At 50.6% G+C, this 26,900-nt stretch overlaps 3 protein-coding genes across 4 annotated transcripts in view; 1 reads left to right on the top strand and 2 right to left on the bottom strand.

Moving 5' to 3' along the window:
* Nucleotides 1–8,526, bottom strand: part of LOC122385117 (formin-like protein) — a 50,525-nt gene extending 41,999 nt beyond the window's left edge. Inside the window, exon 1 of the mRNA XM_043373120.1 lies at nucleotides 7,975–8,526. Within this exon, the coding sequence (XP_043229055.1) occupies nucleotides 7,975–8,154 (180 nt within the window). The 5' untranslated portion in view covers nucleotides 8,155–8,526. The remainder of the gene's footprint in view (nucleotides 1–7,974) is intronic.
* Nucleotides 8,527–9,188: 662 nt separating this feature from the next.
* LOC122385124 (transcriptional repressor CTCFL-like) lies at nucleotides 9,189–26,704 on the bottom strand. Of its 2 annotated transcripts, none has more exons than XM_043373131.1 (11): nucleotides 26,683–26,704; nucleotides 16,995–17,090; nucleotides 16,473–16,576; nucleotides 15,730–15,921; nucleotides 14,301–14,390; nucleotides 13,322–13,440; nucleotides 12,279–12,888; nucleotides 11,699–12,061; nucleotides 11,165–11,335; nucleotides 10,614–10,931; nucleotides 9,189–10,407 (listed from the first exon to the last, which is right to left on the bottom strand). In XM_043373131.1, the coding sequence occupies exons 2-11, from the start codon at nucleotides 17,077–17,079 to the stop codon at nucleotides 10,342–10,344; spliced, it is 2,118 nt and encodes a 705-aa protein (XP_043229066.1). In that variant the 5' UTR covers nucleotides 17,080–17,090; nucleotides 26,683–26,704; the 3' UTR covers nucleotides 9,189–10,341. The 2 variants fall into 2 exon arrangements, with proteins under 2 accessions (XP_043229066.1, XP_043229067.1); XM_043373132.1 differs by lacking the exon at nucleotides 26,683–26,704 and adding an exon at nucleotides 19,183–19,253.
* LOC122385134 (collagen alpha-1(III) chain-like) overlaps nucleotides 18,658–26,900 on the top strand; it is a 36,190-nt gene continuing 27,947 nt past the window's right edge. Inside the window, exons 1-2 of the mRNA XM_043373178.1 lie at nucleotides 18,658–18,901; nucleotides 20,341–20,585. Of these exons, the coding sequence (XP_043229113.1) occupies nucleotides 20,443–20,585 (143 nt within the window). The 5' untranslated portion in view covers nucleotides 18,658–18,901; nucleotides 20,341–20,442. The remainder of the gene's footprint in view (nucleotides 18,902–20,340; nucleotides 20,586–26,900) is intronic.

The raw sequence follows: 26,900 nt of genomic DNA on the forward strand, positions 1-26,900 counted from the left end.
GGGGCATTTCCCGCCTGTGATGGTCCCACACTTATTTTTCTGAGGGCCCCATAACGGCAACTGTGGGGCCCTCGTTGGCGCCTATGAGGGCCGGTCTCTAAGGACCCCACAGGACTTCTTCTGCCGGCGTAAGGTCCCCTTGCCGGTCACTGAGACCCCCTGCCGGCTTGTAGAGAGTTCGCGTCAGCAGCTCTAAAGGCCCCACACCCGTCTGTAACGGCTCCACACCAGCGTCTATGAGGATCCACAGCAACGCCTGTAAGGACCCTCATCGGCGCCTCTGAGAGAATCACACTAGCACCTCTGAGCGCCCACACCGGCACCTGCATGGCGGCCCCACACCAGTGCCTCTAAAGGCCCCTTACCGGCGGCTCTGAGGGCCCTACGCCGGTGATTCTGAGGGTGCTACCGATAACCGAAGGCACCACACAAGCCCTTAGTGTCGCTGAGCTTTAATCCCATACCGGCCCTCCGAGGGCGCCACGTCAGTGCACTCATTGCCCCACACCCCTCCATCACATCCGGAGCGGGTAAACTGTGTTATACCTGAAACACAACGAGGTCTCGGTCTAGACTGACTGTATTCAGACGGAACGGGTCCCTCGCCGGTGCCCAGTCACGTGACCGTCCCGGCCTCAGGCACGGTCAGCTGGCGCCGGTGGCCCGGCGGCCGGCACGCGACAACCCACAACGCCACATTCCTCCCCACCAGATCTTGACATAAAACAATGCACGATATATACACGAATTAAAACCTATCATACAAAGCGAACACGACCATGAATTGACAAAGCATAGGACGGTGCGTACGATCTTACGCATAACTCAATCGGTCCGGTCCGGGAAGCGGCCCGGGACGGAGCACCCGGTCGGACACTGCCGGCGCCGCTACGGCCGCCGGCGGAGCGCCCAACTCAGGGGAGACCGGCCCGGCCAGCGAGCCAGGCGGCCCGGCGTCAGCCAGCGGCGACGCCAGATCCGCCGGATCCGGACCCCAGTCCGGACTCTGCGCCCCCGGAACACCGCGGCATGGACGCACCCGATCGACATGTCGCACCAATACACGGCCATCATTCAAACGGACAGTGAGTTTCACACCGCGTCGTCCAATCAATACCCCCTGAAGCCAGTTTCTTCCCCTCGAGCCCTGCAACTGTCCGACAGCCGAGACATAAACTGGTTCGCCTATATTCACAGAGTGTGAGTCTGCCTGTCGACACCCCCGGTCCTTACACCGTTTCTGTCGGTCCTGTTCCCGTCGGACAGTTTCCTCCAGGTCGGGTCGCAGCATATCGACCGGCGTGCGTAACTGACGGCCAAACATCAGCTCTGCTGGTGACGTATGTGTCGTGCTATGGCTGACTGTGCGATAGTTGAATAAAAATCGAGACACTTTAGTGTTGACCGAGCCTCTACCCTGCTTATTGAGGCTTCGCTTAAACGTCTGAACAGCCCGCTCTACAAGCCCATTGGATTTCGGAGAGAACGGAGGTGAGGTCAGATGACAAATGCCGTTCACCCGACAAAACGCTTCGAACTCTGGAGAGACAAAACACTGGGCGTTGTCAGAGACTAGGGTTCTGGGGACTCCCCAGCACGCGAATGAGCTTCTCAGCTTTTCCAGGGTGGTTTCAGTAGTAGCCTGTCTGCAGGGAAAAACATCCATCCACTTCGAATAGGCATCGACTATAATCAAAAACATACTACCTTGAAACGGACCGCAAAAATCAATGTGCACTCGCTGCCAGCATCCAGACGGCCACTCCCAGGGATGGATTGGCGTCTCTGGTAGACTGGAGCGCCATTCCTGACATGTGGAGCATTTACTGACCATCTCAGAAATATCACGGTCCATGTTTGGCCACCAAACATAACGTCTGGCGAATGACTTGGTCCTGCCCTCCCCACAGTGTCCACTATGCAGGAGCCGCAGTACCGATGCGCGACCTTGGGGCGGAACGATCACCCGTGCTCCCCAAAGTACGCAGCCACCCTGTGAGCTGAGCTCAGACTCCCGACATTTATATGGCCCAAATTCAGAAGAAAGCGGTACACCACACGAAGGCCAGCCGTCCTGAACATATCGATAGACAGCAGACACGACTGGATCACGCGCAGTCCACTGACGAATCTGCTGTGCTGTTATTGGACTGGAGTCCAAAACCTCCATCATGTGGACCAGCTCCGCTGGCACCGGACTGCTGGCGTCCGCCGGTACGTCGGGCAGTGGCAGCCGGCTCAGTGCATCACAATGGCCCTGTAACCTGCCAGCACGGTACTCTAGCCGATAATCGTAGGCCGACAACATCATGGCCCAGCGCACGACTCTCGGCGACGCCATGAGCGGCAGAGGCTTCTGCTCACCGAGTAAGCCCAGCAGGGGCTTATGATCAGTCTGAACTCTGAACGATCTACCAGCCAGAAAATAGTGGAACTTCTTGACGCCTGCCACCAGGGATAGTGCCTCCCGATCAGTTTGCGAATATCTACGCTCAGTGTCGTTTAGGGTACGAGAATAGAAGGCCACCGGCCTCTCGCCGCCTGGCGTCAAAATACTAAGCACGCACCCGAGACCAATAGGGCTCGCATCAGCGGACAAAATCACATCATATTTCGGATCGAAATGGGCTAACACAGGCGGGCTTAGCAGCAGCTTTTTGCCAGCCTCGAACGCGGAACGCTCAGTGTCACCCCAGCGCCACGGCTGGTTCTGGCGAAGCAGGATATACAATGGCGCTAAGACTGTAGAGAGACCCTTCAGGAACTTTCCGTAATAATTAATACCACCCAGCCAGGACCTCAGCTGACCCACTGACGCTGGCTCGGGTGCCCGGAGAATGGCACGGACTTTCTCCTCGGTGGCTTCCACACCCCTGGCGCTCACCCTGTGACCAAGGTACGTTACCTCGGCCAGCCCAAACTGGCACTTCTCACGGTTGACTCGCAGGCCGGAGTCCTGCAGGCGGCCGAGGACGGCCCTCAGCGCGGCGTTGTGAGAGGTAATGTCTGCCCCAGACACAACCACGTCATCCAGAAAAACCCCGATACCGGGAATGCCCGCTAGGAGCGTTTCGAGGGTTTTCTGGAACAACGCCGGCGCTGAACTGTACCCAAAACTGAGACGAGTCGGTCTCAACAGCCCACGGTGGGTATTCACTGTGAGATACTGTCTGGAGCTCTCATCTAATGGCAGCTGGTTATAAGCACACTTTAAATCTATCTTACTGAACACGGTCGCTCCCGCCAGCTTGGGTAGAAGCTCTTCCACCCGCGGCAACGGATACTGATACGGCGTGGCCACTTTATTAGCTGTCAAACGATAGTCTCCACAGATACGCAGTGAACCGTTTGCTTTCGGTGCGATCACTAGTGGTGCGGCCCATCTACTGTTAGAGACCGGCTCCCAGAGACCCTCGCTGATTTGTTTGTCAAGCTCAGAATCAACCTGCGCTCTATATGCCAGAGGAACGGTTCTGGCTTTAAAGAACCGGGGCTGAACGTTACCATCCACACCAATATGAACAGGGTCACCGCGGTAGCAGCCCAGGCCGTCCCGGAATACTTCCGGAAACTCCGCCAGAATAGGCTCGACCTGGGGATGAGCTGTCAACCGACCTATGGCTGGCCAATCCAGCTTAATGGCCTCTAACCAGTTACGACCGAACAGGCAGGGTCCCTCCCCTTTCACAATCACCAATGGCAACCGGACCACCTGCTGCCCATACTGAACCCGCACAGTCGCCTCCCCACACACAGGTAACACTTCCCCGCTGTATGTCCTGAGACGGTACGAACAGCTGCCCAGGACGGGCGGGTTATCAGGCCAAATCTGTCTGAAAACACTCTCACCACAAACAGACAGCGCAGCGCCAGTGTCCAGCTCCATGGAGACGGGCCGATCATCCAGCATCACGTTCAGCTTGATCGGGGCGCGCCGGTCGCCCGAACACCGGAACAGCGAGTACAGCTCCTCTTCCTCCACCGCCGCGCTCACCGACCCGCTGGCAGAGGCCGCTGCCCCTTCCGGACGTCCCGAAGCACTGGCCGACGATGGCACTATCGCCGGCTGAGAGCCGTCAGCCCCCACATCAACCGCGTCACACTGCACTTGGTCAATGCCCGCACGTCGAGTGGCCGCACACGCGGCTCGGGTATGTCCAAGCTTTCCACACGAGAAACACACTCGCCTGCGGAACGGACACTTCTCCGATGAGTGACCCCGCCCCAGACAGCGAGGGCAGCGAGGGCAGGGACCGGCCCGACCACCCCGGGCAGGCGCATGAAGCCGGCCGACCGCCGCTGGCCGCTCCCCACCGGACACGTGGTGCACAGCTGACTCGCCAGACGGGCCCGTCTGACTCTGGGCGATCTCGCCGGCCTGGCGGGCGGCTGCCTCATGCGCTGTCGCAATCGCTGTAGCCGATTGTAGAGTGAGGTTCTTCTCGCTGAGCAGCCGGGACTGCAGGCGCTCATTCCGGATACCGCTGACGAAACGATCGCGCAGCATCTCCTCCAGTATCCCGGCACAGCAGGTGAACTGGCACGGCCGAGCCAGGTGACGCAGCCGGGACAGGAAGGCCGACACCGTCTCGGTATCCTCCCGGCTGCAGGTGTGAAATCGGTGCCGTGACAGGATCACCGATTCATCCGGCTCGAAGTGAGACGTGAGCACCTCGATGATTCTGGCACAGGTCACCTCAGCTACCCCCGCCGGGGCAAGCAGGTCCTCCAGGAGCGAGAATGTGTCCGGCTCCAGAGCAGTCAGGAGCACAGCACGCCGCTTAGCGTCCACTGAAACCGCGGCCTTCTTGTCGTCGGGAATAAGCAAATCGTTCACGACAAAGAACTGTTCTAGCCTCCTGGCATAGGCACCAAAGCTCTCCTCGTTCCGCTTAAACACGGGCGGCACCCCAAGCCACGCCATGGCTGGTTCCGCACTCGTCGCCAATGAAACACAACGAGGTCTCGGTCTAGACTGACTGTATTCAGACGGAACGGGTCCCTCGCCGGTGCCCAGTCACGTGACCGTCCCGGCCTCAGGCACGGTCAGCTGGCGCCGGTGGCCCGGCGGCCGGCACGCGACAACCCACAACGCCACAATACCTATAATAGCAACGATTTTACCACCGTTGTAGTACGTTATGTATTTCTCAAAGCTGACTCAAGCTGGTGCAGTATAAAATCTGGCCTGTCAAACTTATGGCCAAGATCAGGCCTAAATCAAAGCGGGATGACAATAGCAGATGTTGTCAAATCGATACCTACTGTATCAGCAGAAACCATTCAGATGGCAAGGAAAATGTCATGTGTTGATGTGTAGATTTATAAAGGAAACAAGAAGGAAAAAAGTCCGGAAAAGGGAGGAAAGATCTTTTCTCGCTGCCTCAATGTTGAGGGGGCGCCGCCCCCTCGGCTCTCAAGTTGGGGGGGCAAGCGCCCCCGCTGCCCCCCCCCCCTGTTCCCGGGTCTATGCATTGTTGTTACGTGTTGGACCTTGTGCAAACATGCGCGTAGCTCCTGAAGTCTGAAAAGGTTACATGTTTCAATGCTTAGGGCTTCGAGTCTCACGAAACTTTGAGAAATTTTGGTAATTGTTGGTCAAAACAACCCCTCTACTCGTTCTATGAAGGCTGGAATAGGAGAACAGCTGACATGCGATGGACATTACACCAGAATACTAACGCAATAAGATGGATGGAATTGTGGACAGAGCACCATCCCAATGCTGTTATCATATCAAATATGAAAGGTCATGCACGTTACATAATGTACAAATCAGATTGCATAAACACTACCAAAACAATTGCTCAACGACTGTCAAATGATATTGTTTATCTATTCAAATGCAAAGGTTCATACCACCAAAGTCTGGGCTAATATATACGATACTGATAAATGAATTTGAAATGCATTGCTCCATTACAGTGTTTGTTTCTGTATGAGCAATATATTTTAGTAGGGTGATGTTGAGTTGTGTTTAGGGACACCATAACGGTACCAACAGGCTAATAAATACGAAATTTGCCTTGCATGCAAGTGGCAGCCACTAAGCAGCGGCGCAACTCATCAAACAACCATCGCCTCTCAAACTAATGAAGTTCAGCCCGAATGGTAGCTCCCATTGGACATCTGAGCCTGAGCAGTAGAGGTGGCAAAATGTGAACCCGAGGACCCGGTCCAAAGAACCAGTCTGGACCCATATGGGTCCAGACCGGTTCCTGGATATTTTCTGACGGGTCCAACCGGGTCCTGCCATAACCTATACATCTTGCACACTACACATTATTCCAAAATATGAAGTGTATGTTTCTTTGCACACAGTAGCTCATGAGTATCCCCAGTGGGAAATAGGCTGTTTTACATGATGCAACTAATGATTCCTTCAAGTAGTTTGTATTAATTGACTTTTTGGGAACGGGTCCAACTGGCTCCGGTTCCAACTAAGACCGGGTCCGACTGGTTCCAGAAATGTCCAGCCGGGTCTGGTTCGAGTCTGGTTCCCAAAATTTTCATCTTTTGCCACCTCTACTGAGCAGACTCGGTGTGTACTCAGGTCTCAGCACCACCCACGAGCGCCTTGAGCGGATGTGCCGATCACGCAGCATCCTACCCCGTGTCCGGTGACCTCAGAGTGCGTCAGACGACGGCACCGTTTTTGTCATCGGCCTCAGATGATCGATGCGTCGTCGGTGACTCGCTCCCTCGCCAACAATCACGCCAATCGTCGCCACTTTGAGGACGGTGACGCGGCCGGCGAGCGGGAAGGACGGCGGGGTGGGACCAGGTGGGTGTGTTGGTGGTCGCGTGGGTGGCGGGTGCGTGGGAGGAAATGGGTGTATGTGAGGGGTGGGTGCATGGGGAGGATTGCACGCAAGAGATGCTGGGTGCATGGAGGTGTGAGTGTGGAGAATGCCGGGTGTATGGGATAGATGGATGAGTGTGTCAGGCAAACACAGAACTAGGGGGTAGGCTCGGTGTTGGGTGCGCTGGCGATGCGTACTGTGGGTGTGTGGGAGGGTGCAGGTTGCAGGCTCGCGACTCGCACCCTCGCCCCAGACGGACGGGGCGCCGCGGCGCCTGCAGCCGCGCCGGAAGCGACCGACCGCGCCGCTTCCGGTGACCATGACGTCACGTGTGGCGACTGCGTCATCCGTGGCGCATGACGAGAGGAGGCGGGCCGGGCGGGGAGCGACCGCGTCAGCCGCCCCGTCAGCCGCCGAGAGGGTATGACCGTATGTGCGGTACCAGGCCTTCCGGTCTGTCGACACGTCGACGGAAAGCTTCGACACATCAGCTCATACAATGAGGTACAGAAGCATGGATCAGGAAAACCACTCTAGGCAACAGTAACTGCTGCTTGTTGCATGACTCAGCATCTAACACAGAAAACATGAAGCCATCTTTGGCGAGACCACAATATAAAGCATGCACAACCATTACCAAAACTACAAATCAGGACAGCTTATCACATTAGCTTCAGCTTGTCAGTATTGTTCAACATGCCAACTTGTTCATTAGTAATTCAATCTGCCAGAAGCTTATGACAAACTGTGTCCAACCTCATAGCTTGCTTTCTACAATCAGCTACCTAGGTATTAAAAATCCCTGGGAGATGAAACAGGAAGCCACTGGACCTTTTCTCCTATAGTTAGAACCTGTAATAACATTATGCCAGATATGCCTATGACAATACAAGGTACAAAAAGCTTTCCAGGTTGCCCTTTTCAACCCCAGCTGGTTCGCTCAGGTATGTAGAGCACCTACAGCATCAACGTTACACAATTGTTGGGTTAATGTTGGCTGTAGCTGCCTCAATCAATGACACTGGATGAATTGATACCAGTAAGAAAGTCCTCCAATGTCCAGCTGCAATAATGGATGCTAGTTTATCATGTGAGAAAATCTGGGAAGCTCCCAATGACTGAAAGAAAATGAGCCGCATTTATAGATGGAGAATACTTTAAGAACACTTACCAAAACCTTGTTGAATTTTTCCTCCAGAGTATCTCTGTCTGGCATGGGTAGCTTCATTGATGCTGATGTTGTCACAGTCCCAGGGACAATTGTTGAGCAGTTGCCAGCACCTGTGCGCTTATCCATCAAGGGACTTGGAGATGCCTTCTCCTTTGCGCCACCACTGGATGAGTTCCCCATGATTATTACAATGTGAGGTGATCAATGTCAGGATCACACAACTAAAAATGATGAAACTTTCAACTTAGCACCTGCTCTTTCAAGACACAATTTTGCTTCACAAACTTCCTCAAACTTTGCAAAATGCAAAAACTGACTTTAGATTTGGACAAGCCTCACAAACAGACCATAATTTTGATCTCTCAGCTACTCGATTATTGAAAACCTCCGACACATAGGTATGCACTGTAGCACAGTCCGCCAGTGACACGATATATTGATAAATATGTCACAGCATATATATCTACAGTTTGCACCGCAATCACGCATCAACTGATGCCGCCCGCAGATCCACCACACTCCAACTCGCTTTGGCTTCCGATGTTGTTGTGCTGCTGGGGGCTGCCACTTTCAGCTCGCCACAAAGGGCTGCCAAATGAAGTAGCTAGTTATCGAGATATATATTTCAAAAGTCTCAGACCGTTGAGCAAAGTTGAATTTATTTATAGCTGGATCAAAACAAATTAATAATAATTCAGACTTTTAAGCTTTCATTGGCTTAAAGTAAGGCAACGCAGCTTAATCAATTGTCCTTTTTAGGACAGAAGCAAAAATGTTTTCGGACGCCAAAAAATCCCATGTCGTACATGCACTCTATTTCATTTTGGCAAATAACGTCTTTCGTAGATTGTCACTGCCTTATTTTTACCAAATTTAGCGACAAACAATGGGAAAATTTATTTTTTTACATTGTGTGATATCACTTGAACGATTAGCAAGTGGGTCGACTCGAGACTCACGGGAAACTGTCAACGTGTCATCACTAAGGTAGTAAGTTTTAATTTGACGGCCTGGACTCTTCTGGGAGTTATACAGCATTTCCCTAGGATATTTAGCAATATCGCCAGAATTCGCCGAAATATCTCAGCTACGCCAACAAGTAGCGGACAAAAGGAATTTTATAGGCCCCGTAATTGATTGATTTGAATCCGTACAAGGTAGGTTCGACAAAAACGAAACCAGAGGCAGTGCCCATTGTCAACTTATAAAGCACATGATTTCAGATATATTTATTCCTAAATATGATACCATGTAGAGCAGAGTTCCGAATTCCGCTTACTACGCGTCCATCGAACACGAGACACCGTATACACACCAGTAAACCGAAATGTCCGTTGACCAGGGTGGTTTGCAATGACACCATACAGCAGCAAGCTAACCATAGCTGGTTCCCCGGGTGCCGATATCCTCGCAGCCCTTAGTGCAGAGTTCCATCGCTCGCCTGACCGCGGCACCCGTCCTCTCGGCTCAGAGATCCCACCAGCTGCGCGGCTCCCCTGCCGCACACAGCGACCCCTATACCTCCCAGCGGCGGGACAGTCACCGGCACCGCACCAGACACCGCACGTGCCAGCGGATGGCCGTCGCCTCCAGCGGCCTACGACGCAGAGCGCGGAATGCGCCACACACAGTACACAGAAGACTACACGGCGGATAAAGTGCATGCACAGACACTCACGAATACACAGATAATGAAGTACCCACGGTACACGCGACAGGGATAGGACGAGAGATCTCCGCGCGGAAACCCAGGGCGGGGCACTGCCGGAGCGGCGGACAACCACCATGAACAGAGCCGCAGGGACCGCCGGCGGCACCCAACCGTGTTCCCGACCGGACACGCGGACTCGAATACGCGGATATTCGAGAGGGTTCGACACCGTGCCACAACGCCACAAACATGTACAAAATTATAACGGGAACCGCGGCGCGCATATTGTCTCAAAATTAATTCAGAAACACCCGACAGCTTAGCCATGAGTTTACAATGCACACGCTACACGTCACTCGCAAATCGATTCGCCCGTACAAGCACATGCACGACACAACACACACGCACACTTTAGACAGCCTAATCTATCTAGTACCTAGACCCCCACCCTCCCCATGCCCTGCCCCATCCCGCCCGTCCCCATTCACTAGCGCTCTGATCCAGAGCAGTTCACCACTTGTCTACATAGCTCGGAGACTCGGAGTTCTTCGCATCCCGGTTGCGCAGATGTCAAACTGTGCACAGATCCGTTGACTTCAGTGCTTCACATAGTGTAGTGACACTACCGTCGGTCACAGGGGCTCAAGTGCCTCTTCTGCCGCTCGAGTCGTGTGTATGTGTGTGTGGCAGACTCTCGTCGGTAAGGAGTGGTCGTCTTACATCATCTCGACGGTTTCCTTCTTACCGCCGGCAGCGAGAAAGTCCACGTCCTCTTCGTCGTCCTGTCGGGAAAGACAGAAATGCATGCAGTCAGAATTCAGACCAAGGGAAAGGCACGAGAGAACACAAAGCTAGCTGCATAAATCGTTGCATTTGCAGAAATATTCGAAACCCGGATGGGTAAATCACATAAAACCAAAAATTGTACGCACACAAAAGGCAAATTCTAACCACAAAGAGCATGATCATTTTGAGCCCTGGCACTCACATCGAACCCGAAGCAGTTCTGCATGTCCTGCTTGCTCTTCTGGACGGCCTGGTCGTCGACGCGCCGCCGTCCGCCGGGCGTGGTGGGCCGGCGCGGCTGCTCGCCGCTGGCGCCCCCTCCGGCCGCCTCAGGCAGCAGGTCGGCCGGCAGACCGTCGTCGGCCAGGCTGACGTCGGTGCCCAGCTGGGCGGCGTCGATGGAGGAGGCGGCCGGGCCGGCGGCCAGCTGCATGTCGATGCCGCTGCCGCCGGCGCCGGCCGCCTGGCTCAGCGCCGAGTCGGGCACCACGGCCACCGTCTGCTCCTCGCCGTTGGCGTCCTACACGGAATCAGACGAGGTCAGAGACGAGCCACGGCCGGGCGGGCGGACACCGGAAGCACAACAGGCAGCTATAAACATGATAAACATGCCGTCGGATACAAGGCTGTCCTATCGCCAATCACGTCATTTTATCACACCTCAACTGAAACGTACCCACTCCTCCCAAACTCCGGACTCTCCCGTTCCCCAGCGCCTCCCTCCTTGTCTAACGAAGCCCCACAGACTCTCACCTGCAGATGGATGACCTCCAGAACGACATACTGCTGTCCGTCCTGACCCTGGACGGCGACCATCTTCTGCTCGGCGCCGCCGCCGCGGCCCTGCTGCAGCGCCTCGCCGCCCAGGCCCACCTCCTCCTCCCCCTCGTCCTCGTACATCTCCATCGGCTGCTGGTCCAGCGCCTGGCGGAAGGGATCACAGGAGTGTTGGTTAGCGCTCTGGCAACGCTCTGGCACTAACAGCGCTCGGCGACACGCAAGAAACTGGCGCCAGTAGAAACTAGAGCAACAGAGAAAAAAGAGATCGCAACAAAGCTCGAAAACCATCACTTATTTTTCTAAATTAAAAAAGCTATCATCGTTAATAACAGTGAGTCAGGTATAGATAGACAAACTGTGTTGAATCGTTCGTTCAAGATATCACTAGATTACTAACGATGTCAAAATACAAACAAGAGCTCTGGATGGCAGCTATACAAATAAAATATAAGAAATTGACATTCATAAAACTGTCCAGTGTCGCAGCGGTTGAATTGTCGCCCTTACCGTCACTTTGGTCTCCCGTCCGAGTTTAAGGGCCAGCTGCTTCTCGGCGGCGCTGGCCTCCGGGTCGTGGATGGCCAGGTGGCGGATCAGGTTGCCCTTGTGGCGGAAGGCGCGGCCGCACTCGGGGCACTCGTGCGTCTTCTCGCGCGGCTGTGGCGGAATGTAGTTGGGGTTGTGGTAGAGGTTGACGTGCCGCTTCAGCAGCTGCTTCTGTCGGAACGACTGGTCGCAGTGCTGGCAGACGAACGGCTTCTGGTCGGTGTGGACCAGCATGTGCGACTCGAGGTGGCGCTGCGAGGTTGACATGTACGGGCAGAGGTCGCACTTGAAACACTTCTCACCCTCGTGCGTCTTGCTGTGTAGCTGGAACACAAAACAGAAATACAGCGTCAGCACTGGGACACTCCTAGCAGACGGCATGGTCACGACAATCCTATTTGTTAGTTCAATTTTAACAGTTAGTTATGAAATAGTTAGAGTCAATAAATATATCAGTGCTTGGAATTGTAATAGCCAATTCTCTCACATCCAATCTTAAAAATTGCTGCACTCACTACTCAACTCCGCTGAAGTGGCGTACCTTGAACGAGTAGCGGTCCGGGAAGCTCTTCCCGCAGCGTTTGCACTTGATTGGCCGGTCGGAGGTGTGCAGCTTCTGCACGTGGATGCGCAGGTCGGTCTTACGTCCGCAGGTGGTCGGGCACAGCTCGCAGTGGTAGACCGGCTTCTCCCCCGAGTGGATCTGCCGGTGCGCCTTCAGAGAGTTGCTCTGCGTGAAGCGCGAGCCACAGATGTCGCACTCGTACGGCTTCTCCCCGGTGTGGATCCGCAGGTGGCGCTTCAGCTTGAACGTGTCCGGCGAGGCGTACGTGCAGTGCGGGCACTGGTAGGGCCGCTCGCCCGTGTGCGAGCGCATGTGGCGGCGCAGCTTGCTCAGCTCGACGCTCGAGTAGTCGCACTCTGGGCAGGTGTGCGGCTTCTCCTTGGTGTGGATGTAGCGCACGTGGCGCACCAGCTCGCCCGAGGTGGTGAAGTTGGCGTCGCAGAACTTGCAGCAATGCGGCTTGGTGCCCGTGTGCGTGTTGACGTGGTTCTGCAGCGAGGCCAGCGTCTTGAAGCCGCGCTCACAGACGGAGCACTTGTGCGGCCGCTCCTCCGAGTGGGACTTCATGTGGCGCGACAGCAGGTACCTGAGAATAAGCAGAAAATGTCGATACGTCAGCAAAAGTTCGAAAGACGATTCAGACAGAAATTATGGCACTAGTGTGATAATATCCCGCTCCATGTAGTTAAACCCGTCAAAAACGAATACGATGATGAATTAATGAATCACGAATGAATGAACGATTTATTTATTTATCTATTTTTGAATGAATGAATGGATGAATGAATGAATGAATGAATGAATGAATGAATGAATGAATGAATGAATGAATGAATGAATGGAACGGAATGGAATGAATGAATGAACGACTTATTCTTTACTAGAGGCAAAAAGACTAGTTTTGGGAATATTAATACCGAACGAATGAGACATCTAGCCAGCTGGCTATCCCGGCATCTAGCCAGCTGGCTATCCCGCACCCTCCCCTTGCTGTTGCCCAAATCAGCCCCTCCACCCACCTCTTTGGACTGGTATAGTTGCAGTAGCTGCACATGTGCGCCTGCGAGACCGTCTGGGACGACTTCCTGGGGGCGATCCGCGTGACGCGGGCCTTGTCGTCCTCCTCACCCGACTCCTCCTGAAACGGACGGGTAAACCAGCGAACGCCGGTGAAAATACGAGACTTACACTTCGATCGAATTGAATATCGAATTCGACGTTCGATTTGATATTCGGCCAGGCGACGGAGACAAGAAATTAAACAAGAGAAAGCATAATAGGAGGAAAACAATATGACAAAATTTGAATACAAATACAACCACGCTAAAATTCGAAAGTTCTTTCAAAATCCACGGTTGGTGTGAAGCCTGGATGAATGGCGTGACGTTACGTAAGAAGCCTTATATAAATTGTATCTTAAAGGGACCCTCCCACCTTCAAAACAGTTAATGAATTGGCATGAAAGTGATGTCGCTCGGTTCAGAAAGAGCAAAAACGAATATCTACCAAATTTCATCGAAAAATATTCACCGGTTTTCAAGATATTAGACTTTTACTTTTGTTTACTTTTTGGGATCTCCGCTGTTCCTAGCGACTTCATTTGAAAGTGCGGCATTTGTTGCGCGTAAAGCAGCATATACCACCGCGTGCTACAAAACGTTTTAGTCAAACATTTAAAAATCGTTAGATATCTGCGCTGACGTCACACATTCAGAGGGGTATTCCTATGCATTAGCCCCTCTGAATCAAAATGCTGCAATTTTGAAATTCAATATTTCCGATTTAAGGCATTTCTCGATGTTGGGAGTACCGAAACCGGTAATTGTGAGCCAGGGACCCCATTTTGGCTATCTCAACTCAAATCTAATGTTAAGGTGGGAGGGTCCCTTTAACATTGTTTGTAGAAAAAATCCATGAAATGATATCACAAAAATCCTGCAATTACAAAACACAGAATCCTGCGCCATACCCGTCCGACCGTTACCCCGCCCCACCTACCTCCTCTGGCTGCTCGTCCCCGTCGTCAAAGTCGTACACGCCGATCGTCTGGTCGTCGCCCTCCTGCTTCTGGCCCTCCTCGGCGTCCGGCTGCCAGGTCAGGTCAGATCAGGTCAGCGATAGGGTAGGTACACAAGAAATAGAGATGTGGGTGGGTAACCTATCAAGGAAAGGCGCAAATGAAATGAAACAAACGCTACCACCCACGATAAAATGCGCCATCAATAACTTCGGCTACAGACTATCAGCACTCATTTCATGGTGAAATTTTGACGTACTTTCTTGGTTTGACACTACCAAGTTGAAGTGCGATATAACTCAGTCACAGCGACCCACAATCCCACTGCGCGGATCGCCCAGCCAGCCTCACAGCACTGACCCGACCGGCGCCGGCCCGGGGCGGATGGCGGCCGGTCGCTGACCCAGAGGTCACCAGTCAAGGTCACGATACCGCACTGCTGCTGAGCGCGCTACCGCCGCGCTACCGCCGCCGGACGGAGTCGCGCGCGTCCACGTGAGTACCACTGTTTGAGTGTTCGTAGCCTCGTAAGGCATAATTGAGATCGTGTGAATATGATGGAGCGTTAGATGCATTGCCTTTTCGATTTTTCACGATTTTGTTCCCATTTTGACTGGTACTGCGTCTGGTAACTGCTGTTTTGCATACGAAGATTTCATGCAACGAGATAACGAGACTTCCAACGAGATAAAGTGAAAGGAAATATTCAAGCTGCAGCTTTACTGCCATGATACCAAGTCCCCACTTCCCTAAAAAAGTTGATAATGGCTGGCTGGTGTTACCGAACTTTTCGCAATAACCTCCATCAGGACAAACCTAAGAGTCATTCCCTAAACGTAACGTTTCCATCGCAGTCAAGAGTCGAGGATGATTCGCCGCTTCAGCACCCCGCTGAGCCTCCCCCCCCCCCCTCATCTGACGCACACCCCAGAGCCCACCGGAGTCGGCGCTCGCAATTCGACACCGACCGCCACCGTCTCAGCAGTGTCATAGCGGTTACCACGGTCGGATACCGTGGTCGACACCACGGTGTCCGGTGTCGTATGGCGGTGATAGCACATGAAATTACGGGACGCGTGGGTAGGTACTTACCAGAGCTTATCAGACATTGAACTTAGACTCAATAGGCAAAACATGATTTCGGTAAAATATCAACGGTAAGCAGAGATGATGATCCCACCGCCAAAGGGTCCGGGTGCATGACACTCAACATGACCGAAGCATTGACTCGGATTGGCTAGCTGATTGATTGACCCATTGATTGGCATACACTCGTGAACCAGAAATCGAGAAACCCCGCAGAAAATATAGACGTAGAAAGCATTCAAGACCATCCAGCTCCCGGCATGCAGTTTTCACATGAGTACTTCACCGGCTGAGTCTGTTGTAGGTACCGGCTATAATACTGACCTGCACAATGAGCACATAGCTGACTTCGTCCGAGTTGCCGTCGGAAGGGACCAGCGTGACTGTCTGATAGGCGCCGCCGGCGGCGGCTGCCACCGCCTGGCCGCCGGCCGCCAGCTGCACGGTCTGACCCGCCTCCCCGGCCGCCTGCACCATCGCCGCGTCCGCCGTCACCGCCGTGGCCGTCCGCACCCGCTGCGGGGGAGCACGAGGGTCAGGTCAGGTCAGCGGTCATTGGTCAGTGGTCAGTGGTCGGGTCGGGGTCTAGTGGTCGGCTGGTCTGGTCTAGTGGTCAGGGTAATGGTCAGGTCCGCAGTATTCACCGGTTGCGGTTATCGGTACAGCAGTCGAGGCCACTCACTTGGTCGAGTGACTCGTCTGGGTAATTGGTGCCGGGACCCACTGGTCTCGGCTGGTCAAAGGTCAGGTACCGATCCGTTACGACTCGTAGTCCAACTCGTAACTTACGAGTCGGGGGGCGCTGGTCAGGTCGTCACTGATGGGATTCTCTGGTCAGGGTAACCGGTCCGTGTCACTAGGCAGAGCCAGGTCAAACGGCCAGTTGTTGGCTGGGTGCAAGGCTGTGCGTAACAACACATCAAAGTCAAACTGTAACCATCCAAGCAAAACCTGAGCCAAGACGTGACAGTACGAGCTGCCTACATTTCCTTTCACATAATTCCAGATCCAATACTTCCGCGCTCACCGGGCCTGTGACGGCGCCCCGACCAGCGACTGCAGCCTACCTTGGATCGTCGCAGGCCGCCATCCTCCTCGGTGGCCTCTCGGATGAAGTACTGTCCCGACTGGTCCACGTACACCTGTCCCACCTCGCCGCCCGCGCTGCCGGCTACACCACGCACGGCCGTCAGCGTCATCGGTCTCGGTAGAAACATGCTCGATCAGACGGGTCAGTGCTTATAAGTTGCTCGCGTTAAAGAAAAGTTCCAACTCATTTACGATATAAAGCGAGCTTCATTCTGAATAGCCAGTAAAATGAGCTGAAGGGCGGCCGTTTAACTTTACCCTACCGGACCAACCATACGTAAGTTCCGTTCCATCAATATCTTGACTGAAAAACTGATGTTATTATAATGGGAAAGAAATTAATCATTAACATGGCACAAATGTATTATTTTAGCAGATAAAAAAACGAAACACAGGATAACCTTATTCTGCCATGTTAATGCTTTTCCCCATTATATTTTCAATGATCATCGCAAAAACCACCATCCATTATACCTATTACATATGTAGCTCTGTCTTACCAGGGTCGCTGGTGTTAGTTTGAAGATCTTTCTGGAAATTATCCAGATAATTCTGGATGTCCGTCATGTTTTCTTGGGTTTCCATTTTCAGGCCGTCTGAAAAAGCGAAGGAATATCGGTAGATTATTATAATTGCCGTTTTGGTTCCAAAACACCGCATAACACCGTACATAAAATCAATGGGCAGGAATTGGGGCAAGTTTGGTACGCTGACCGTTTTCTGTAGGAACGCTCGTCAGACGTCAAATGCTTGAGAGTTTAGCATAGCATATCGATCCTCGTAATGATTTTCGAGCATCTCCCCCGAAATACATCAGTAGGTAACTCGCAGGGGTAACTCGTGCCAAAACGACGTTATATCACAAAATCATCTCTTATAATTGAGTTAAAACCAGTAAAACGCCTTTTGGGCGAAGAACGAGCGAGCGAGATAGTGAGCCCTGCACGTGCAGAAGGGCGAGAGGGTACTTCCAACGGGCTTGTGCAAAGCACCCTTCTAACCGGTCGCTAGCGGTGTACCAAATTTGAACGCAATCGGCACAGCCGTTCCTGAGATCTGGAAGCGGCATTCTGCACGTGCGCACGTGCACACGGGGTCCAAAATGACTTTTGCACGGCACCATACTAACCGGTCCCCAACCATGTACCAAATTTGAGCGCAATCGGCCCAGCCGTTCTCGAGATCTGGAAACGCCCCCTGCACGTGCGCACGTGCAGTAGCACCCTAACCGCAACACATGGGAATGCATTGCCTGGTGGGTGCCTACCTGTATGCCAAGTTTCAGCGAAATCGCCCCAGTAATTACCGAGTTACTGAAATGGGAACAAATTTGGCACCTCTTATTGTTGTATTTTGCACGTGCAGTGGGGGTCACTCACATAGATGAAGAGTATCCGACCTTTGGTAGAAGGGATGCAGCTACCCTATAAAAATGACCGCAAGACAATCGCTCAAGCCGCTGCTGAGATATGGGCCTCTCAAAATCATTACTTTTGCAAAACTGCTTGAACACCCTTGACTTTTCACGTGGCACGTGCCACGGCGGTCACTGAGATGTATCAAAAGTAGTCAATTACGGGGTAGAAGGGATGGGGCTACCCAGCAAAAAAGACCGCAGGCCATTCGGTCCAGCGGTTGCTGAGATATAAGCCTCTCAAAAGCGTTACAGGCCGGGCCGGGCCGGGCCGGGCCGGGCCGGGCCGGGCCGGGCCGGGCCGCTCATACTGAGATTTTTCCGTTATATTGAAAAGACTTCGCTTCGCTCGCTGCGCTCGCTCGCTCGTAATCACGCGCAAATGAGACCGTTTCCTCTTAAAAAATTGTATCCCAGCTTATTGAACTGAGATGGTAGCAAAATTGCCGCCTCAAAAAAAAGGAACAAGACATTAGATAGCCGATGTGGTGGGGTTCATATGATCGATAACTTTTGAAGTTATAAAATGCTTTCCCCAAAGAAGCTCGTCAGTCGGCTCAGTCTGCGGCCTCCCGTTTGTTTTTGGTTTGCTTATTGCCACAAAAATAATAACAACAAAAAAATGGTGCCGTAAACCTGTCGCTCGGTGCAGGAAAATTTAACGGGGTAGGCGGTAAGATTGATTATAGCTCCGTATCCGGTAATTGCTATTGGCTCATACTTGTTTCTGCCATTCCCCTGCCGTCTCAGTCTTCGTGTTGGAAAGTTTGGAAGTCTGGATCATAAAATCTCCGCATTTCAGAAAAAGATGTGCCTTTTACTCCCAAGAAATTAATTCATCTTTAAATCTGAATTTTAGATAGTATAGTGGAGTATTCAGCAGGCCACTGCATCGATGAAAATGCATTCCATCGCCGTAGACGCCAACTATCCTGCCCCGTTGATGGCGTCTAAACATTGAGGATCCGGAGACCGGACAGCATCCAAACCAAGGTGAGGCTAGGGCTGAAATGGGTTCCTGTAGGGTACCGTCTCCAATTCGATCTAATTTTACTCCAGGCGCCCTCTTCGACAACGCGTTCAGGCTCACCTTCATGATTTTCTCACTACTGGCGCTAGCGTAGGGGATGGGAGCGACCTCTGTCGGGGAATATGGACGTTCCTGCCGATTCGCGTCGGTTTTACGCATTGCAGGCAAGTATCCAGTGAAACGCATCCTAACTGTGATACGACGAACCAATTAAAAGTAGTATTTTCCATGAAACGTGACTTACCTGTCGACCTTCCCGAGAAACGACGGCGTAATGGCGTCCCAAAATGGCGGTCGATGCAGTGAAAATTTAATAGTGATGACAAAATATTATGCCAAATACGAAGCTTATTTTGCACTCATCGGTGAATTCATACAAAATTAAATGCAAAAATAAATAAACGACAGTTCACCACCTTGATCGCACAATTATGTAACAAGGGAACAATAGATTATTAAAATCAAATAAAATAATGATCTCGTAAAAATGCATATTTTACCATATTGCAAAACTAGAATACAAATGCTTATTCAAATTTCTGAGCAAATAATTTACGATGTTTCAAACTTCAGTTGATAGGCATTTACAACAACGCTCTGAAATATCTGACAAAATCATCAATTTTATTTCTTCTCTATTCCGCCATCTTTGGCTGTTTTCCGGCGTCGTGGCGGTCGTCGCGCGGTGTTGTTTTCCGGTAGGGTGGACTGCTGGTGTTTATTCTGTATTTGCTCACGATTGCTTCCGACAGGAAAACATCAAATGAATTGATTTTAACGTGGGTTTAAGTTTGATAGGTGCGTGGGGAGGATGGTAGTGTAGTACATTTTACCTGCGCCGCCTGCCGCACTTGCGGCTCTGGGGCGTTTTACGATAATGACTGATAGTTTTGTTTGTAATGATAATTTCACCCTGTTTAAGCATATTCCCAGCTATTCGTTTCAATATTTGTATGTTTTAGTACTATTCTCTTTTTGTTTGACTTTTCTTTGTTACGATCACTCAGGTTTCATTCTTGTTTCATTGAAGGCTTTCTGGTTTAACAATGAGAAAGGCATTTGTGAGCTTTGTTTAGCTCCACTTATAATATTATTTAACTACATATGTTTTCATGGTTGACACACACTTCCTTTATTATCCAAGCTATAAACTGGTTGATGTCTTAAGTGCACGAAGGCTGAAGGCATAAATAAACAATATGATCCAATCTACTATGGCAGACTGCTGACTGGGTCTGTCAATGAGCTGAGGCTGGATACTGCATATTATAATCGGATGTGGTTTAATGTTTGAGATAGGAAGCATTGTAAATCCCTTGGTTTTTACTAGTCATGCTACTTTCATTATTTGTGTAATTGTTCTTGTCTGGAATGCTTATTTTAACAATATTTTTCTTTTCAGTGGGTGATGTGAAATAGCTGCCAAGAAGAAGGGCATCTGAGAGCTGCACAGCAGATCAACGCACGAGGGTGACAGCCAGTTGTCACTGAATTGTCTAGAACAATGAGTGTTATCATACGGCTCCAGAACCTGCCATGGTCGGCAAACTCTGCAGACATTCGGCAGTTCTTCCGTGGGCTGTCTATTCCGGACGGAGGGGTCCACATTGTGGGCGGCGAGCAAGGAGATGCTTTCATAGCATTTAGGTAAAGGTCATTTATTATTTCATCGACTGTTATGTTTATGTACCTACTGACCAATGTTTCAGGAAATTGTCTGGTGTTATCCACACTACAAGGTCAATTGCACTTTTTAACTTATTTACCAGTATGCTTCTCGCATCAACTCTTTGAAAAGAGTGATTAAGATGATGTTAGTCACTCACTTCTCATTTAGAAACTAAAGCTTCAAAATGTTGACAGTTGATGCTCCAATTTCTTCTCTCAATTCTTTTGGCAGTTAATTGAGGCAAATTTTATATTCACAAGATGTGATCAAGTGCCATCCCCTCTTGTTGTGACCTGTCCTTCTTGCAATGCTATTTTTGCTTGACATCTGAATTGTTGACATTGGTTTCATCATCATTCAGCATAGCTAACATTTAATGCCTTATTGAAATTACTTTGCCTGTCCTTTTCTTCCATTAGCAGTTTTAAATAACTATAATGCTAGGTTTGACAAGTTTCATCCAGATTACCGGATTTAACAAGCATAATTTAGTGTCATGGTCATTGTCAATCCTAGCTCTCAGGCTATTTTATTAATGCTGACTACACATGAAGGTAATGAAATAGTCAGTTGGATCTAATGGAATGCCAAGATGTTTTCCACCTTTTGAACAAGGTTAGAAGCGCAGGATAATGTTTAAATGAGTCCCTGCGAAGCAATGCTTATCATGCTTAAAGCTTAGTTACGATCGGCACTAAGGATCGATCGCTCGGTAATTATTTCGGTTATTTGTTAACTATTCTAGGCGGGGATTTTATATTAACAGAAATACGTATCACTCCCGAAGCATCACCACACGATAAGTCTATTCGTAGCTCTTAGTCCTTTACCGTGACGGTCTTCAATGATGCGTAAAGGCGGCTCGGAATCGTCGCCGCTATGGCGTGCGGCTGATCTGCGGCGAAATCGAAACGGTGACTCCCGGTCTCTGTTTCACGGCGGAGCGCTGCAGTGCGCTGCGCGCGTCGGCGCGTTGGGTTTCCATGGCAATATCAAAAAACTTCCCTCTGACGCTGCGCTATGACGTCATTGCAAAACGCTAGCACCGCGGCGCCAGCATCATCCGCACGCTAGCAGTATTCGCACTTAAACTTCTGTTCAATCGGTACTAGGTTCTTCAAGGTCTCTGTTCGAAACGCGATTTATCATAAGCTAACGGATCGCACGCAACGTCATTCGAGTGACGTCAGGGATATGCCTCAGCTCCCAGCGCGCTGCAGCGCGTGCAGCGTCGGGCGGTGAAACAGGGCCCCGGTATCTGTTTCGCCTCGATCCTGTCGCTGCACAGCACCAGGTTACGGGGACCGAGACGGAGACGGGTACGGCAACACCTAGGCACCAGCAGCGCCGGTGTGTCGAGGCCAGCCCCGGACACCGCCCGCGTTTGCTGTCCTTTTAAAAGATACAGTTATTAGAAATCAAACTTTTTGCAATGATTTTATTTACGGATGATCAGATGGTCTTTGCTCCTAAGATCGCGTAAAAACATTTGATCTAGCTTACTTTCTACTATTTGCATCTTTTGAACATAACCACATTCATTATTTTCCAAAGCGCAGACAAAACGCTTTAACATGCGGAATGACTACAAATACTGAACAGCATAATCGGCACACTTGTCGATTGGCCCAACTTAGCGAACGCGAGTACGTATGGGGACGATGCATGCATAGTCTGATAATGATAGCTATTACGAGGCATAAACCATCAATACGGATAATGCTTATCAGATACTGCGGATACGAATCCTGCTAGGTCTGAAAAGCTCAAACACAACGAAACGGAACCTTTTCAACGGCCCAAATATTCCCTGGGTATATTTGAATCGCCCAATCAGTTACCTTCACCGTCACGCTGGCATGGAAGCCTAAAACACAGGAGCTTCATCGCTTCACGTGTGTCAACTGTCATCACAGCGACAATCCCTGTACATTGTACATATTGGGAGTGGGCGCGGATTACGGTACCACGCGCGGGTGCTAGCAACTGGGCACCACTCCAACTACTGGTAGCGGAGCCTCACACACGGGCTTCTTTCATGTCTTCGTGAAGGAGCTTTTGGTGTGATCCGAGACTGAAGCAGATGCCATCGTGCGCGGCATCACTGAGTCTTCACGACAGCACCAGCCAATCATAAGAGGGCGGCTCGTGCTTGGAAATATGCTACAAAAGTCATGCACAAATATGTAGTATGTTTTCGTACCCTGCCTCGCCACACACAAAAACAATCATTGTCCATGCACCTTGTCCTATCGTTCAAACGAAGTATCATTTGACCAGAACCACTCATGCAGAAACGAAAAAAAAAACTATCACACATTGTGTTCATTCCCGACTACCACGTGTAGCTTATAAACGACGTACGGGTGACGATTTACGACACAGTAAATATGTAATAGGTTTCGGGGCGCAGTGGCGTAGTCGAATTCGTATGTGGAATTTTATCACATCTAACATGGCTCAAATAGGGCAAATCATAACTCGCTGATACGAAGCAGACCTGACAAACCCGACGACCACAGGCTGGAGAAACGTCGCCAGACCTGATAGGCTATTTGGGGATTTTGTGCATTTACTAGCATGATTTCTGACGGCTCGGTCAGGAGCACGGGTCAATTTATAAACTGTTGAAGAACAGGGTTGATGACAATGGTTTGGTGTATGATTCTCGCATCTGCTGACTCCGGTTGTACGATTTTTGTTTTGGCATGGGCATTCACGTTCAGTTCAAGACACGATCAGCATGGGAATTCACGATCAGGTCAAGACAACCCTACGGTCCCTGCCTGGATAGGAATTTAAAGCAGTGGCGTAGAGTTCACTTCGTAATGCTTAGTATCATTGGCGTCACGCATACAATCAAACCATACACAAATCGAGCTATTAGTGGGCGGGCCGCTTGTCCTTAGCCTAGATTGAGCACTTCTGGAATCGGGCAATGCCGGAAGGTCGAGGTGATATTCTTACGGAGATATGGGAAGGAAATCGTTCATTATCTGAGTCTACCGTTTCATCTGGGTTAAGCTCCTCCCAACAAGTAAACTAGCTAAGAAAAATGCCTTTTTCTTAATGTTCATCGAATGGGTCATGCTGTCCAGAAAGTTCTTAGTGACTTTCGAGATGCAGCTGTCCAGGCTTTCGCAACAGCTCCGTCCAGCACTCGCGTTGCGCGTTGACAGTTTGCGCGTTGCACAGCGTCCATATGCTGTCTCGACGGTAGCCTTGGACTCTCTGCAAACGACAGGTCCTGCCGTGGCGATCAATAACGCTTGTCACGACGGAACATTGGGCACCTTTTGAAATGTTACCTCGCTGTTACGTCGTTAAAAGGCCAATGTCGACCGATCGCAGCTTCGGTACGCTGGTCGCAACGTGAGGCCCCGGATACGAAACCATTATGTTGAACCCTTTATCCGTTAGGGTTGGCAAAGCCATCATTTGCCTGGTTTGTTAGGCTTGTGACCTAAAGTTGACCCCTAGTCAAGATTCACATCGAGATCAGTTCGCAAAAAGGATGGCAAAAAGATGATACGCGAAGTCAAACTTAACAATTCGAAATCACCTTTGACATTTTTTTTTTTTAATTACATAGATATTTAACCTAAACCATAACCATAAGCTGCTTTGTTGACCTCAAGAGGTTTACAGGGGTCTGATTGAGCATACGTTCATCGAGGTCGAAATTTAGAAATCACGTAAATGTGCTTACTTTTGAATCGCTACTATCAGGTCTTACCATACAGCCAACTGATATATTGATCATCAATAATAGAAATTGGCGTAGTAACAAGCAACAAGAAATCAATGCCTAGCAAAATAACAACCTCAGGGGATGTCACCAGTGGACCATCCATAATGAGGGTTTACTGTGCACTGCGTACCTATTGTATTGTATTAAACACCCGTAGAGCATCCACGATAGCCGAGGCTTCATTGCTCAGTGTCAAAAACATACTTAAAGCATTCGTAAAACGAACGATTGGGGAGGTATAAAAACACACATTCAAAACATGCACTCGAGCATCCGCGCTCAGCTCGTCAAATCCGTACCGCCAGTGAGATGTGTAGTGAGCTGTAAAAAGTGTGCATGGTTGAGTGCGAGTGAGTGAAAGTGCGTAGGCTGTGTGAATCTGGCTCATGCTGAGAATTATATTTCCTGAGGTTTCTTTTGATCGGTATTGCTTGCTTGCTGCATCTGTTTGGCTCAGCCACATTTTTAATGTTTTAAAAGCTATGTCAGGTTGATATCATGTCATGGAAGTGTACAAAGCAAAAAATAATAATAACCAGCTTTGAATATGTTTAGATGTAGCATGAAATATTAATTGCCATTTGAACCATTTGACTTTATACATTTGTGACCAAACTATAAGAAGCCAAAGGCCTCAAAGTTCAGACTTATGTATATGCTGAAAATGCAGTAATGGTTACGGGAAACGAATGCGTATCATCATTACATGTAGGCAAATGCACCGCGCTCCACAAAATTTCTCCCGGCAGCAGTTGTTGTAGGGATCTATTTTTACATTTGCATGGCGCTGCCGCTTCTCCGTTCGTACAGCATACGGTCGTTGTTTATAAAAGCCGTCCAGGCTGCTATATTTATGCTTCATGCTCTTTATTCTGACTTTTAATCGACCGATCGTCTTTTACGTTATTTTCGTAATTACGCAGAACCTTTCTCAGAACCAGAACCTTTTGTGAGAGAACCTTTCAACGAATTAGTGATTAGGGAGAAGTAAGGAAAGAAGGCAAACATCCACCAAGTTCTCCCTATCGCGAAGAGCCATAAGCACCCCCGCAGAGGAGCGTTGGTCGGGCCGTCCGACCCCAATGCTGCCCGGTCGCCCGCGGCACGGATGAGGGAACTTGACCGTCGCAAGGGCTTGGGGCGGTTACCAACTAGCGTGACAATGACCGTCAAACACGAGCTGGACGGTGCTCCGTTACCTCGACGATTCTTAGACGGGCTTACGACCAGCCAGTCAAACCTCCGTCACCGGTAGCGATGATTGGAATCGATATACCTCGCCAGCGTTACTTCAGAATTCGAGACTGGCCGAGATGACATCGATTTGGATCAGTTATGCGGCAGACGACGCTCTGACTGGAAATTGGCATGCCTACGACAAACTGCAGAGGAAAGACACTTATCAGAAAACGCACTACTAGACGGACAAAGGTACCCGCGCCGTGGCGGTGGTCTTGCACATCACGCTGAAACTGAGAACACTTCCCGCTGCCCATTGAAATCGGCTCATAGACCACGAAGGGATGTGTAGCAATGGGCGTTCGAAGTTTAGTTTAGCTTCGTAAAGTCGTCGTGGACGGGGACACGACGACTTTAAAGACGAAGTCTTTAAGAAAACAACGAATGGTCGCCAAAAGGGCCTGCACGCAACTTGGATATTTTCTAAGCCAGTGTCAATCGAAAGATAGTTTTCGCGATTTGTATTTTTTTCCCCATATCGCCTGATGCCCCGAAGTCATAGGGCTACAACTCTATTTAAAGTATTCGAAAACTCGTCTCCGCTGTAGTTACTGTAAGCTAGCCCTACATAACTCTCCCGAACACTGAACACCACGTGGAAGTTGTGACTTCATAACTGGCAGCGAAAGTCCATTTTTTTATTAGCTCAAGAAAGATGTTTCGTGGGACGTTACATAATACATGGATACCTATTCGCTGCAACGAATTTTCTGAATATGACTTTGATGCTGAGTTTGGTACTGGGTAAACCTATTATGAACTTTAATCTTGGTTTCTGCCACCCTGTCTTCCCAGCGGCAGTAGCGGCCAACACCTTCAATTAAGGGGGGGGGGGGCACTGCCGACTTTTATTCCCATTCTTTCCATGCAACGCTCATGGGCTAATGTGAAAATGACAAAATCAAGGGGGGCACGGTACCCCCCTCCCCCGTTCCGCCGCCTATGCCCAGCGGAATGCGTCAAAGTAGAATATCCAAAGGTGTTTATGTACATTGGCTTAACTACTAACTAGGTACTGCCGTATCATGCTGAAAATGCCAAATATCAGCACGCCCGTGGCTGGTGGCCTGTCTCGGAAAACTTATCCTGCGTGTCTGTGCACCTGTAGTGTATAGGTACACGTGCACCTGTAGTGTATAGGTACACTCGGGGGCAGATTGATGTTCCACTACTCCCAACTCATCGGGCTCCCATGGCTCAGCACTGGCTGCTGCCAGTGACAGCACTGGCAGGCAGTGCTGAGGGCAGGCAACACTGGCAGTGCAGGCAGTGCTGAGCCATGGGAGTAGGGAGTGGTGGAACA

Source organism: Amphibalanus amphitrite, unplaced genomic scaffold, assembly GCF_019059575.1.
Source record: "Amphibalanus amphitrite isolate SeventyFive unplaced genomic scaffold, NRLGWU_Aamphi_draft 000209F_arrow, whole genome shotgun sequence".
In the NCBI taxonomy this organism is placed as follows: domain Eukaryota; kingdom Metazoa; phylum Arthropoda; class Thecostraca; order Balanomorpha; family Balanidae; genus Amphibalanus; species Amphibalanus amphitrite.